Source organism: Oncorhynchus clarkii, chromosome 12 (assembly GCF_045791955.1).
Source record: "Oncorhynchus clarkii lewisi isolate Uvic-CL-2024 chromosome 12, UVic_Ocla_1.0, whole genome shotgun sequence".
NCBI lineage: Eukaryota > Metazoa > Chordata > Actinopteri > Salmoniformes > Salmonidae > Oncorhynchus > Oncorhynchus clarkii.
Genome location: NC_092158.1, coordinates 2,815,707 through 2,830,473, shown reverse-complemented (window position 1 = coordinate 2,830,473; position 14,767 = coordinate 2,815,707). Strand labels below are relative to the sequence as shown.

General features: G+C 52.4%; 1 protein-coding gene across 1 annotated transcript; it reads right to left on the bottom strand.

The window, feature by feature from the left end:
* Positions 1–4,355: 4,355 nt before the first annotated feature.
* Positions 4,356–14,415, bottom strand: LOC139421810 (proline-rich protein 36-like). The gene is made up of 5 exons (XM_071172930.1): positions 14,281–14,415; positions 8,810–9,283; positions 8,148–8,693; positions 6,907–8,055; positions 4,356–6,722 (listed from the first exon to the last, which is right to left on the bottom strand). Exons 1-5 carry the CDS (start codon positions 14,413–14,415, stop codon positions 4,356–4,358), a joined length of 4,671 nt encoding a protein of 1,556 aa, XP_071029031.1.
* Between the last annotated feature and the right edge of the window lie 352 nt (positions 14,416–14,767).

Genomic DNA, 14,767 nt, shown 5'->3' with positions numbered 1-14,767 from the left:
AGGTAATAACATGGTTATATACAGGGAGTACCAGGTAATAACATGGATATATACAGGGAGTACCAGGTAATAACATGGCTATATACAGGGAGTACCAGGTAATAACATGGTTATATACAGGAATGAAAAGGTAATAACATGGTTATATACAGGGAGTACCAGGTAATAACATGGTTATATACAGGGAGTACCAGATAATAACATGGCTATATACAGGAATGAAAAGGTAATAACATGGTTATATACAGGGAGTACCAGGTAATAACATGGTTATATACAGGGAGTACCAGATAATAACATGGCTATATACAGGGAATACCAGGTAATAACATGGTTATATACAGGGAGTACCAGGTAATAACATGGTTATATACAGGGAGTACCAGGTAATAACATGGCTATATACAGGGAGTACCAGGTAATAACATGGCTATATACAGGAAGTACCAGATAATAACATGGCTATATACAGGGGGTACCAGGTAATAACATGGCTATATACAGGAAGTACCAGGTAATAACATGGCTATATACAGGGAGTACCAGGTAATAACATGGCTATATACAGGGAGTACCAGGTAATAACATGGTTATATACAGGAATGAAAAGGTAATAACATGGTTATATACAGGGAGTACCAGATAATAACATGGCTATATACAGGAATGAAAAGGTAATAACATGGTTATATACAGGGAGTACCAAGTAATAACATGGTTATATACAGGGAGTACCAGATAATAACATGGTTATATACAGGGAGTACCAGGTAATAACATGGTTATATACAGGGAGTACCAGGTAATAACATGGCTATATACAGGGAGGTAATAACATGGCTATATACAGGGAGTACCAGGTAATAACATGGCTATATACAGGAAGTACCAGATAATAACATGGCTATATACAGGGGGTACCAGGTAATAACATGGCTATATACAGGAAGTACCAGGTAATAACATGGCTATATACAGGAATGAAAAGGTAATAACATGGTTATATACTGGGAGTACCAGGTAATAACATGGCTATATACAGGAAGTACCAGATAATAACATGGCTATATACAGGAATGAAAAGGTAATAACATGGTTATATACAGGGAGTACCAGGTAATAACATGGTTATATACAGGGAGTACCAGATAATAACAAGGCTATATACAGGGAATACCAGGTAATAACATGGTTATATACAGGAATGAAAAGGTAATAACATGGTTATATACAGGGAGTACCAGGTAATAACATGGTTATATACAGGGAGTACCAGATAATAACATGGCTATATACAGGAATGAAAAGGTAATAACATGGTTATATACAGGGAGTACCAGGTAATAACATGGTTATATACAGGGAGTACCAGGTAATAACATGGCTATATACAGGGGTACCCGGTAATAACATGGTTATATACAGGGAGTACCAGGTAATAACATGGATATATACAGGGAGTACCAGGTAATAACATGGCTATATACAGGGAGTACCAGGTAATAACATGGTTATATACAGGAATGAAAAGGTAATAACATGGTTATATACAGGGAGTACCAGGTAATAACATGGTTATATACAGGGAGTACCAGATAATAACATGGCTATATACAGGAATGAAAAGGTAATAACATGGTTATATACAGGGAGTACCAGGTAATAACATGGTTATATACAGGGAGTACCAGATAATAACATGGCTATATACAGGGAATACCAGGTAATAACATGGTTATATACAGGGAGTACCAGGTAATAACATGGTTATATACAGGGAGTACCAGGTAATAACATGGCTATATACAGGGAGTACCAGGTAATAACATGGCTATATACAGGAAGTACCAGATAATAACATGGCTATATACAGGGGGTACCAGGTAATAACATGGCTATATACAGGAAGTACCAGGTAATAACATGGCTATATACAGGGAGTACCAGGTAATAACATGGCTATATACAGGGAGTACCAGGTAATAACATGGTTATATACAGGAATGAAAAGGTAATAACATGGTTATTTACAGGGAGTATCAGGTAATAACATGGTTATATACAAGGAGTACCAGATAATAACATGGCTATATACAGGAATGAAAAGGTAATAACATGGTTATATACAGGGAGTACCAAGTAATAACATGGTTATATACAGGGAGTACCAGATAATAACATGGTTATATACAGGGAGTACCAGGTAATAACATGGTTATATACAGGGAGTGCCAGGTAATAACATGGCTATATACAGGGAGGTAATAACATGGCTATATACAGGGAGTACCAGGTAATAACATGGCTATATACAGGAAGTACCAGATAATAACATGGCTATATACAGGGGGTACCAGGTAATAACATGGCTATATACAGGAAGTACCAGGTAATAACATGGCTATATACAGGAATGAAAAGGTAATAACATGGTTATATACTGGGAGTACCAGGTAATAACATGGCTATATACAGGAAGGTAATAACATGGCTATATACAGGGAGGTAATAACATGGCTATATACAGGGAGGTAATAACATGGCTATATACAGGGAGGTAATAACATGGCTATATAAAGGAAGTACCAGGTAATAACATGGCTATATACAGGAATGAAAAGGTAATAACATGGTTATATACAGGGAGTACCAGGTAATAACATGGTTATATACAGAGAGTACCAAGTAATAACATGGCTATATACAGGGAGGTAATAACATGGCTATATACAGGGAGTACCAGGTAATAACATGGTTATATACAGGGAGGTAATAACATGGTTATATACAGGGAGGTAATAACATGGTTATATGCAGGGAGTACCAAATAATAACATGGCTATATACAGGAATGAAAAGGTAATAACATGGTTATATACAGGGAGTACCAGGTAATAACATGGTTATATACAGGGAGGTAATAACATGGCTATATACAGGGAGTACCATGTAATAACATGATTATATACAGGGAGTACCAGGTAATAACATGATTATATACAGGGAGTACCAGGTCATAACATGGTTATATACAGGGAGTACCAGATAATAACATGGCTATATACAGGAAGTACCAGGTAATAACATGGCTATATACAGGAATGAAAAGGTAATAACATGGTTATATACAGGGAGTACCAGGTAATAACATGGCTATATACAGGGAGGTAATAACATGGCTATATACAGGGAGTACCAGGCAATAACATGGCTATATACAGGGAGTACCAGGTAATAACATGGTTATATACAGGGAGTACCAGGTAATAACATGGCTATATACAGGGAGGTAATAACATGGCTATATACAGGGAGTACCAGGTAATAACATGGCTATATACAGGAAGTACCAGATAATAACATGGCTATATACAAGGGGTACCAGGTAATAACATGGTTATATACAGGGAGTACCAGGTAATAACATGACTATATACAGGGAGGTAATAACATGGCTATATACAGGGAGTATCAGGTAATAACATGGCAATATACAGGAAGTACCAGGTAATAACATGGTTATATACAGGAGGAACCAGATAATAACATGGTTATATACAGGAAGTACAATTGAATAAAATGGCTATATACAGGGAGTACCAGGTAATAACATGGTTATATACAGGGACTACCAGATAATAACATGGTTATATACAGGGAGTACCAGGTAATAACATGGTTATATACAGGGAGTACCAGGTAATAACATGGCTATATACAGGGAGTACCAGGTAATAACATGGTTATATACAGGGAGTACCAGGTAATAACATGGCTCGGTGTGGTGTGTCTGTGTGGTGTGTCTGTGTGCGTGTGTCTGTGTGGTTTGTCTGTGTGGTGTGTCTGTGTGTGTGTCTGTGTGGTGTGTCTGTGTGGTGTGTCTGTGTGCGTGTGTCTGTGTGGTTTGTCTGTGTGGTGTGTCTGTGTGTGTGTCTGTGTGGTGTGTCTGTGTGCCTGTGTCTGTGTGGTGTGTCTGTGTGGTGTGTCTGTGTGGTGTGTCTGTGTGGTGTGTCTGTGTGGTGTGTCGGTGTGGTGTGTCTGTGTGGTGTGTCTGTGTGGTGTGTCTGTGTGGTGTGTCTGTGTGGTGTGTCGGTGTGGTGTGTCTGTGTGGTGTGTCTGTGCGGTGTGTCTGTGTGGTGTGTCTGTGTGTGTGTCTGTGTGGTGTGTCTTCGTCCTGTGTGGATGAACAAGGTTCATCCTCTACGGTGGTAATGGATGTGCTCGTGTCTCCGCTGGTAGAAAAATGGAGTCTGTCCAACTACGTAGTTACCAGTGTTCATCTCTGCACCATATAATCTACGTCTCCTTCATCACTTAGGACAATTACAACAGATAAATGTGTTCCCTCAGGGCCGCTATGGGTCTGATGCTAGGGATGGGAGGCTGGGGATGGGAGGCTGGGGATGGGTGGCTGGGGATGGGGATTCGAGTCTGGGGATGGGAGTCTGGGGATGGGGATGGGAGGCTGGGGATGGGAGCCTGGGGATAGGAGGCTGAGGCTGGGAGAGTGGGGCTGGGAGGCTGGGGATGGGAGGCTGGGGATGGGGCTGGGAGGCTGGGAAATGGGATACTGGGGATGGGGGTGGGGATGGGAGGCTGAGGCTGGGAGGCTGGGGCTGGGAGGCTGGGGATGCGAGGTTGGGGATGGGAGGCTGTGAGACTGGGGATGGGAGGCTGTTGCTGGGAGAGTGGGGCTGGGAGGCTGGGGAAGGGAGGCTGGGGATGGGGCCGGGAGGCTGGGGAATGGGATCCTGGGGATGGGGGTGGGGATGGGAGGCTGAGGCTGGGAGGCAGGGGCTGGGAGGCTGGGGATTGGAGGCTGGGGATGGGAGGCTGGGAATGGGAGGCTGGGGATTGGAGACAGGGGATGGGGATGGGGATAGGAGGCTGTGGATGGGGACGGGAGGATGGGGATGGGAGTCTGGGGATGGGAGGCTGGGGCTGGGGATGGGAGGCTGGGGATGGGAGGCTGGGGATAGGAGGCTGAGACTGGGAGAGTTGGTCTGGGAGGCTGGGGATGGGAGGCTGGGGATGGGGATGGGAGGCTGGGGAATGGGATACTGGGGATGGAGGTGGGGATGGGAGGCTGAGGCTGGGAGGCTGGGGCTGGGAGGCTGGGGATGGGAGGCTGGGGATGGGAGGCTGGGGATGGGAGGCTGGGAATGGGAGGCTGGGGATTGGAGGCTGTGGATGGGGATGGGAGGATGGGGATGGGAGTCTGGGGATGGGAGGCTGGGGCTGGGGCTGGGGATGGGAGGCTGAGGATGGGGCCGGGATGCTGGGGAATGGGATACTGGGGATGGGGGTGGGGATGGGAGGCTGAGGCTAGGAGGCAGGGGCTGGGAGGCTGGGGATGGGAGGCTGGGGATGGAGCATGGGGCTGTGAGGCTGGGGAATGGGAGACTGGGGATGAGGGTGGGGATGGGAGGCTGTGAGACTGGGGATGGGAGGCTGTTGCTGGGAGAGTGTGGCTGGGAGGCTGGGGATGGGAGGCTGGGGATGGGGCCGGGAGGATTGGGAATGGGATCCTGGGGATGGGGGTGGGGATGGGAGGCTGAGGCTGGGAGGCAGGGACTGGGAGGCTGGGGATTGGAGGCTGGGGATGGGAGGCTGAGAATGGGAGGCTGGGAATTGGAGACAGGGGATGGGGATGGGGATAGGAGGCTGTGGATGGGGATGGGAGGATGGGGATGGGAGTCTGGGGACGGGAGGCTGGGGCTGGGGATGGGAGATTGGGGATGGGAGGCTGGGGATAGGAGGCTGAGACTGGGAGAGTTGGTCTGGGAGGCTTGGGATGGGAGGCTGGGGATGGGGATGGGAGGCTGGGGAATGGGATACTGGGGATGGAGGTGGGGATGGGAGGCTGAGGCTGGGAGGCTGGGGCTGGGAGGCTGGGGATGGGAGGCTGGGGATGGGAGGCTGAGAATGGGAGGCTGGGGATTGGAGGCTGTGGATGGGGATTGGAGGATGGGTATGGGAGTCTGGGGATGGGAGGCTGGGGCTGGGGCTGGGGATGGGAGGCTGGGGATGGGGCCGGGATGCTGGGGAATGGGATACTGGGGATGGGGGTGGGGATGGGAGGCTGAGGCTAGGAGGCAGGGGCTGGGAGGCTGGGGATTGGAGGCTGGGGATGGGAGGCTGGGAATGGGAGGCTGGGGATTGGAGACAGGGGATGGGGATGGGGATAGGATGCTGTGTATGAGGATGGGAGGATGGGGATGGGAGTCTGGCGTTGGGAGGCTGGGGCTGGGGCTGGGGATGGGAGGCTGGGGATAGGAGGCTGAGGCTGGGAGAGTGGGGCTGGGAGGCTGGGGATGGGAGGCTGGGGATGGGGCTGGGAGGCTGGGGAATGGGATACTGGGGATGGGGGTGGGGATGTGAGGCTGAGGCTGGGAGGCTGGGGCTGGGAGGCTGGGGATGGGAGGCTGGGGATGGAGCATGGGGCTGGGAGGCTGGGGAATGGGAGACTGGGGATGAGGGTGGGGATGGGAGACTGGGGATGGGGATGGGAGGCTGTGGATGGTGTTGGGAGGCAGGAGATGAGATGCTGGTCCTGGGGCTGGGAGGTTTGGCTTGGGATGGGAGGCTGGGGCTGGGGATGAGAGGCTGGGGATGGGAATAGGAGGCTCTGGATGGGAGGCTGGGGCTGGGACTGGGGATCGGAGAATGGGGCTGGGAGGCTGAGGTTGGGAGGCTGGGGCTGGGAGGCTGGGGATGGGAGGCTGGGGATGGGAGGCTTAGGATGGGAGGCTGGGGCTGGAGCTGTTGATGCGGGTGGGAGGCTGGAGATGGGTGTCTGGGGATGGGAGTCTAGGGCTGGGAGGCTGGTGCTGGGGATGGGAAGCTGTGGACGGGAAGCTGGGGATGGGAGGCTAGGGATGGAGGCAAAGGATGGGAATGGGAGACTGGGGATGTGAGGCTGGGGTTGGAGGCTGGGGTTGGGGATTTGAGTCTGGGAGACTGGGGATGGGAGGCTGTGAGTCTGGGGTTGGGAGAATGTGGCTGGGAGAGTGGGGCTGGGAGGCTGGGGATGGGAGGCTGGGGATGGGGCTGGGAGGCTGGGGAATGGGATACTGGGGATGGGGGTGGGAATGGGAGGCTGAGGCTAGGAGGCTGGGGCTGGGAGGCTGGGGATGGGAGGCTGGGGATGGAGCACGGGGCTGGGAGGCTGGGGAATGGGAGACTGGGGATGAGGGTGGGGATGGGAGGCAGGGATGGGAGACTGGGGATGGGGATGGGAGGCTGTGGATGGTGTTGGGAGGCAGGGGATGAGAGGCTGGGGCTGGGGCTGGGGATGGGAGGTTTGGCTTGGGATGGGAGGCTGGAGAATGGGGATGAGAGGCTGGGGATGGGGATGGGGATAGGAGGCTGTGGATGGGAGGCTGGGGCTGGGGCTGGGGATGGAAGAGTGGGGCTGGGAGGCTGAGGTTGGGAGGCTGGGGCTGGGAGGCTGGGGATGGGAGGCTGGGGATGGGAGGCGGGGGCTGGGGCTGTTGATGAGGGTGGGAGGCTGGGGATGGGAGGCTGGGGATGGGAGGCTGGGGCTGGGGATGGGAGACTGGGGATGGGAGGCTGGGGATGGGAGGCTGTGGATGGTGTTGGGAGGCAGGAGATGAGATGCTGGTCCTGGGGCTGGGAGGTTTGGCTTGGGATGGGAGGCTGGGGCTGGGGATGAGAGGCTGGGGATGGGAATAGGAGGCTCTGGATGGGAGGCTGGGGCTGGGACTGGGGATCGGAGAATGGGGCTGGGAGGCTGAGGTTGGGAGGCTGGGGCTGGGAGGCTGGGGATGGGAGGCTGGGGATGGGAGGCTTAGGATGGGAGGCTGGGGCTGGAGCTGTTGATGAGGGTGGGAGGCTGGAGATCGGAGTCTGGGGATGGGAGTCTAGGGCTGGGAGGCTGGTGCTGGGGATGGGAAGCTGTGGACGGGAAGCTGGGGATGGGAGGCTAGGGATGGAGGCAAAGGATGGGAATGGGAGACTGGGGATGTGAGGCTGGGGTTGGAGGCTGGGGTTGGGGATTTGAGTCTGGGAGACTGGGGATGGGAGGCTGTGAGTCTGGGGTTGGGAGAATGTGGCTGGGAGAGTGGGGCTGGGAGGCTGGGGATGGGAGGCTGGGGATGGGGCTGGGAGGCTGGGGAATGGGATACTGGGGATGGGGGTGGGAATGGGAGGCTGAGGCTAGGAGGCTGGGGCTGGGAGGCTGGGGATGGGAGGCTGGGGATGGAGCACGGGGCTGGGAGGCTGGGGAATGGGAGACTGGGGATGAGGGTGGGGATGGGAGGCAGGGATGGGAGACTGGGGATGGGGATGGGAGGCTGTGGATGGTGTTGGGAGGCAGGGGATGAGAGGCTGGGGCTGGGGCTGGGGATGGGAGGTTTGGCTTGGGATGGGAGGCTGGAGAATGGGGATGAGAGGCTGGGGATGGGGATGGGGATAGGAGGCTGTGGATGGGAGGCTGGGGCTGGGGCTGGGGATGGAAGAGTGGGGCTGGGAGGCTGAGGTTGGGAGGCTGGGGCTGGGAGGCTGGGGATGGGAGGCTTGGGATGGGAGGCTGGGGCTGGGGCTGTTGATGAGGGTGGGAGGCTGGGGATGGGAGGCTGGGGATGGGAGGCTGGGGCTGGGGATGGGAGACTGGGGATGGGAGGCTGGGGATGGGAGGCTGGGGATGGGAGACTGGTGCTGGGGATGGGAAGCTGTGGACGGGAGGCTGGGGATGGGAGGCTAGGGATGGAGGCTAAGGATGGGAATGGGAGGCTGGGGATGTGAGGCTGTGGTTGGAGGCTGGGTGGGGGATGGGAGGCTGGGAGACTGGGGATGGAGGGCTGTGAGACTGGGGATGGGAGGCTGTGGATGGGAGGCTGGGGATAGGGATGGGAGTCTGGGCCTGGTTATGGGGGGGCTGGGTATGTGGGGCTGGAGATGGAAGGCTGGGCCTGAGTGTGGAGGGCTGGGTTGGGAGGCTGGAGATTGAAGGCGGGGCCTGGGTGTCGAGTGCTGGGTGGGAGACTGGAGATGGAAGGCTGGGCCTGGGTGTGGAGGGCTGGGTGGGAGACTGGAGATGTAAGGCTGGGACTGGGTGTGGAGGGCTGGGTGGGGAGGCTGGAGATGGAAGGCTGGGCCTGGAGGGCTGGGTGGGGAGGCTGGAGATGGAAGGCTGGGCCTGGTTATGGGGGGCTGGGTATGTGAGGCTGGAGATGGAAGGCTGGGCCTGGTTATGGGGGTCTGGGTATGTGAGGCTGGAGATGGAAGGCTGGGCCTGGGTGTGGAGGGCTGGGTGGGGAGGCTGGAGATGGAAGGCTGGGACTGGAGATGTGGGGCTGGGACCTCAGGCCAGATCTTCACTGTGTGTGTGTGTGTGTGTGTGTGTGTGTGTGTGTGTGTGTGTGTGTGTGTGTGTGTGTGTGTGTGTGTGTGTGTGTGCGTGCGTGCGTGCGTGCGTGCGTGTGTGTGTGTGTGTGTGTGCGTGTGTCTGCGTGTGCGTCTGGGTGTGTGTTTCTGAGGTCATAACAACCTCTTGATTGTCTGATTGCTTGGTGCTGAAAGTGTGATGACTAACGTGATTGTGGGTAAACATGGCTCCGTGACCCCGCCACTGACTTGTCATTACAGACCTGGGAAGTATCCCAAATAGCAAAAGCCTCTGGTGAAAAGAAGTGCCCTATAATGGAAGTATGGTGTTATTTGGAACATGTCCCCCTGCTCTGCTGCAGCAATCTCTTTACACAGCAACTATGTTCAACGGTCTTGTCATTAGAGGCCTTCACCACTGCTCTCTGCAGCAACAATACTTAATCACATCCTTCCCCCTCAAGACCATCACCACAGGGAATACTGTCTCTTCCCCTTCCCAGCACAACTCTGTTTCCTCTTCACAGCAGGGAATACTGTCTCTTCCTGTTCACGGCAGGGGATGGTGTCTCTTCCTGTTCACGGCAGGGGATGGTGTCTCTTCCCCTTCCCAGCACAACTCTGTTTCCTCTTCACAGCAGGGAATACTGTCTCTTCCTGTTCACGGCAGGGGATGGTGTCTCTTCCTGTTCACGGCAGGGGATGGTGTCTCTTCCCCTTCCCAGCACAACTCTGTTTCCTCTTCACAGCAGGGAATACTGTCTCTTCCTGTTCACGGCAGGGGATGGTGTCTCTTCCCCTTCACAGCACAACTCTGTTTCCTCTTCACAGCAGGGGATTATGAGGGATCTTCCTCTTCACAGCAGGGAATACTGTCTCTTCCTGTTCACGGCAGGGGATGGTGTCTCTTCCCCTTCACAGCACAACTCTGTTTCCTCTTCACAGCAGGGGATTATGAGGGATCTTCCTCTTCACAGCAGGGAATACTGTCTCTTCCTGTTCACGGCAGGGGATGGTGTCTCTTCCCCTTCACAGCACAACTCTGTTTCCTCTTCACAGCAGGGGATTATGAGGTATCTTCCTCTTCACCACAGGGAATACTATCTCTTCCTGTTCACGGCAGGGGATGGTGTATCTTCCCCTTCCCAGCACAACTCTGTTTCCTCTTCACAGCAGGGAATACTGTCTCTTCCTGTTCACGGCAGGGGATGGTGTCTCTTCCCCTTCCCAGCACAACTCTGTTTCCTCTTCACAGCAGGGAATACTGTCTTTTCCTGTTCACGGCAGGGGATGGTGTCTCTTCCCCTTCACAGCACAACTCTGTTTCCTCTTCACAGCAGGGGATTATGAGGTATCTTCCTCTTCACACAGGGAATACTATCTCTTCCTGTTCACGGCAGGGGATGGTGTCTCTTCCCCTTCCCAGCACAACTCTGTTTCCTCTTCACAGCAGGGAATACTGTCTCTTCCTGTTCACGGCAGGGGATGGTGTCTCTTCCTGTTCACGGCAGGGGATGGTGTCTCTTCCCCTTCACAGCACAACTCTGTTTCCTCTTCACAGCAGGGGATTATGAGGGATCTTCCTCTTCACAGCAGGGAATACTGTCTCTTCCTGTTCACGGCAGGGGATGGTGTCTCTTCCCCTTCCCAGCACAACTCTGTTTCCTCTTCACAGCAGGGAATACTGTCTCTTCCTGCTCACGGCAGGGGATGGTGTCTCTTCCTGTTCACGGCAGGGGATGGTGTCTCTTCCCCTTCCCAGCACAACTCTGTTTCCTCTTCACAGCAGGGAATACTGTCTCTTCCTGTTCACGGCAGGGGATGGTGTCTCTTCCCCTTCACAGCACAACTCTGTTTCCTCTTCACAGCAGGGGATTATGAGGGATCTTCCTCTTCACAGCAGGGAATACTGTCTCTTCCTGTTCACGGCAGGGGATGGTGTCTCTTCCCCTTCACAGCACAACTCTGTTTCCTCTTCACAGCAGGGGATTATGAGGGATCTTCCTCTTCACAGCAGGGAATACTGTCTCTTCCTGTTCACGGCAGGGGATGGTGTCTCTTCCCCTTCCCAGCACAACTCTGTTTCCTCTTCACAGCAGGGAATACTGTCTCTTCCTGTTCACGGCAGGGGATGGTGTCTCTTCCTGTTCACGGCAGGGGATGGTGTCTCTTCCCCTTCCCAGCACAACTCTGTTTCCTCTTCACAGCAGGGAATACTGTCTCTTCCTGTTCACGGCAGGGGATGGTGTCTCTTCCCCTTCACAGCACAACTCTGTTTCCTCTTCACAGCAGGGGATTATGAGGGATCTTCCTCTTCACAGCAGGGAATACTGTCTCTTCCTGTTCACGGCAGGGGATGGTGTCTCTTCCCCTTCACAGCACAACTCTGTTTCCTCTTCACAGCAGGGGATTATGAGGGATCTTCCTCTTCACAGCAGGGAATACTGTCTCTTCCTGTTCACGGCAGGGGATGGTGTCTCTTCCCCTTCACAGCACAACTCTGTTTCCTCTTCACAGCAGGGAATACTGTCTCTTCCTGTTCACAGCAGGGGATGGTGTCTCTTCCTGTTCACGGCAGGGGATGGTGTCTCTTCCTGTTCACGGCAGGGGATGGTGTCTCTTCCCCTTCACAGCACAACTCTGTTTCCTCTTCACAGCAGGGGATTATGAGGGATCTTCTTCTTCACAGCAGGGAATACTGTCTCTTCCTGTTCACGGCAGGGGATGGTGTCTCTTCCCCTTCCCAGCACAACTCTGTTTCCTCTTCACAGCAGGGAATACTGTCTCTTCCTGTTCACGGCAGGGGATGGTGTCTCTTCCTGTTCACGGCAGGGGATGGTGTCTCTTCCCCTTCACAGCACAACTCTGTTTCCTCTTCACAGCAGGGGATTATGAGGGATCTTCCTCTTCACAGCAGGGAATACTGTCTCTTCCTGTTCACGGCAGGGGATGGTGTCTCTTCCCCTTCACAGCACAACTCTGTTTCCTCTTCACAGCAGGGGATTATGAGGGATCTTCCTCTTCACAGCAGGGAATACTGTCTCTTCCTGTTCACGGCAGGGGATGGTGTCTCTTCCTGTTCACGGCAGGGGATGGTGTCTATGCCCCTTCACAGCACAACTCTGTTTCCTCTTCACAGCAGGGGATTATGAGGGATCTTCTTCTTCACAGTAGGGGATACTGTCTCTTCTCATTCACAGTAGAGGATACTCTCTTCTCCTTCACATTATGTTATACTGTCTCTGCCTCTTCACATTAGGTTATTTTGTCTCTTCTCCTTCACAGTAGAGGAAACGGTCTCTCTCCTTCACAGTAGAGGATACTCTCTTCTCCTTCACATTAGGTCACACTGTCTCTTCCTCTTCACAGTAGGGGATACTGTCTCTTCTCCTTCACAGTAGAGGATACTGTCTCTCTCCTTCACAGTAGAGGATCCTCTCTTCCCCTTCACATTAGGTAATACTGTCTCTTCTCCTTCACATTAGGTTATACTGTCTCTTCCTCTTCACATTAGGTTATACTGTCTCCTCTCCTTCACAGTAGAGGAAACTGTCTCTTCTCCTTCACAGTAGAGGATACTGTCTCTTCTCCTTCACATTAGGTTATACTGTCTCTTCACCTTCACATTAGGTCATACTGTCTCTTCCTCTTAGTAGCACAACCCTGTTTTTGCTTCCCATTATGGGAAGTACGAGTGACTTGCTCAATATGGAAGCTTTCAGATGCTAAACTACAGGACTGTTTTGCTTTTACAGACTGGATTCTTCCGATGGCATTGAGAGGCCACCACATCAGGCACTGACTACATCAATAAGTGCATTGATGACGTCGTACCCACAGTGACCGTATGGACATACACCAACCAGAAGCCATGGATTACAGGCAACATCCGCACTGAGCTCTAACTGGGAGGCTTATAAGAAATCCCGCTATGCCATCCGACGAACCATCAAACAGGCGAAGCTCTGACGCTCGTCGGATGTGGCCGGGCTTGCAAACTATTATGGACAACAAAGGGAAGCACAGCCGCAAGCTGCCCAGTGACACGACCATACCTCGCTTCGAGGTAAGCAACACTGAAGCATGCTTGAGAGCCCCAGCCGTTCCAGACAACTGTGTGATCACGCTCTCCACCGCCGATGTGAGTAAGACCTGTAAACAGGTCAACATTCTCAAGGCCGCAGGGCCAGACGGATTACCAGGACGGGTATGGCGAGCATGCGCTGACCAACTGGCAAGTTTCTTCACTGACATTTTCAACCTCTCCCTGACCGAGTCCGTAAATCAACATGTTTCTACCAGACCACCATAGTCCCTGTGCCCAAGAACAAGAAGGTAAACTGCCTAAATGACTACTGACCCGTAGCACTCACATATTTAGCCATGAAGTGCTTTGAAAGGTTGGTAATGGCTCACATCAACACCATTATCCCAGAAACTCTAGACCCACTCCAATTTGCATACCGCCCAAACAGATCCACAGATGATGTAATCTCTATTGCACTCCACACTGCCCTTTCCCACCTGGACAAAAGGAACACTTATGTGAGAATGCTGTTCATTGACTACAGCTCAGCTTTCAACACCATTAGTGCCCTCAAAGTTCATCACTAAGCTAAGGATCCTGGGACTAAACACCTCCCTCTGCAACTGGATCCTGGACTTCCTGACGGGCCACCCCAGGTGTAAGGGTAGGTAACAATACATCCGCCATGCTGATCCTCAACATAAGGGCCCTTTGGGGGTGCGTGCACGACTCCAACACCATCATTAAGCAGCTTACTGATCGCTGCAGCTGTACACAGCCCATCTGTGAATAGCCCATCCAACTTCCTTCCTCCTCCTCTTATTGTTTTTATTTACTTTTTGTTTGCTCCTTTGCACCCCAGTATCTCTACTTGCACATTCATCTTCTGCTACAGTGTTGCTTACCTCGAAGCGAGGTATGGTCGTGTCACTGGGCAGCTTGCGGCTGTGCTTCCCTTTGTTGTCCATAATAGTTTGCAAGCCCGGCCACATCCGACGAGCGTCAGAGCTTCGCCTGTTTGATGGTTCGTCGGATGGCATAGCGGGATTTCTTATAAGCATCCCAGTTAGAGCTCAGTGCGGATGTTGCCTGTAATCCATGGCTTCTGGTTGGTGTAATTGCTAAACTCAAATTATTTCGCCTCTACGGCCTATTTATTGCCTTACCTCCCTAATCGTACCTTATTTGCATACACTGTATATAGACTTTTTTCTATTTCTACTGCAGCTCATCCAGGATAGCACATCAATGTGAGCTGTGGCAAGAAGGTTTGCTGTGTCTGTCAGCGTAGTGTCCAGAGCATGGAGGCGCTACCAGGAGACAGGCCAGTACATCAGGAGACGTGGAGGAGGCCGTAGGAGGGCAACAACCCAGCAGCAGGACCGCTACCTC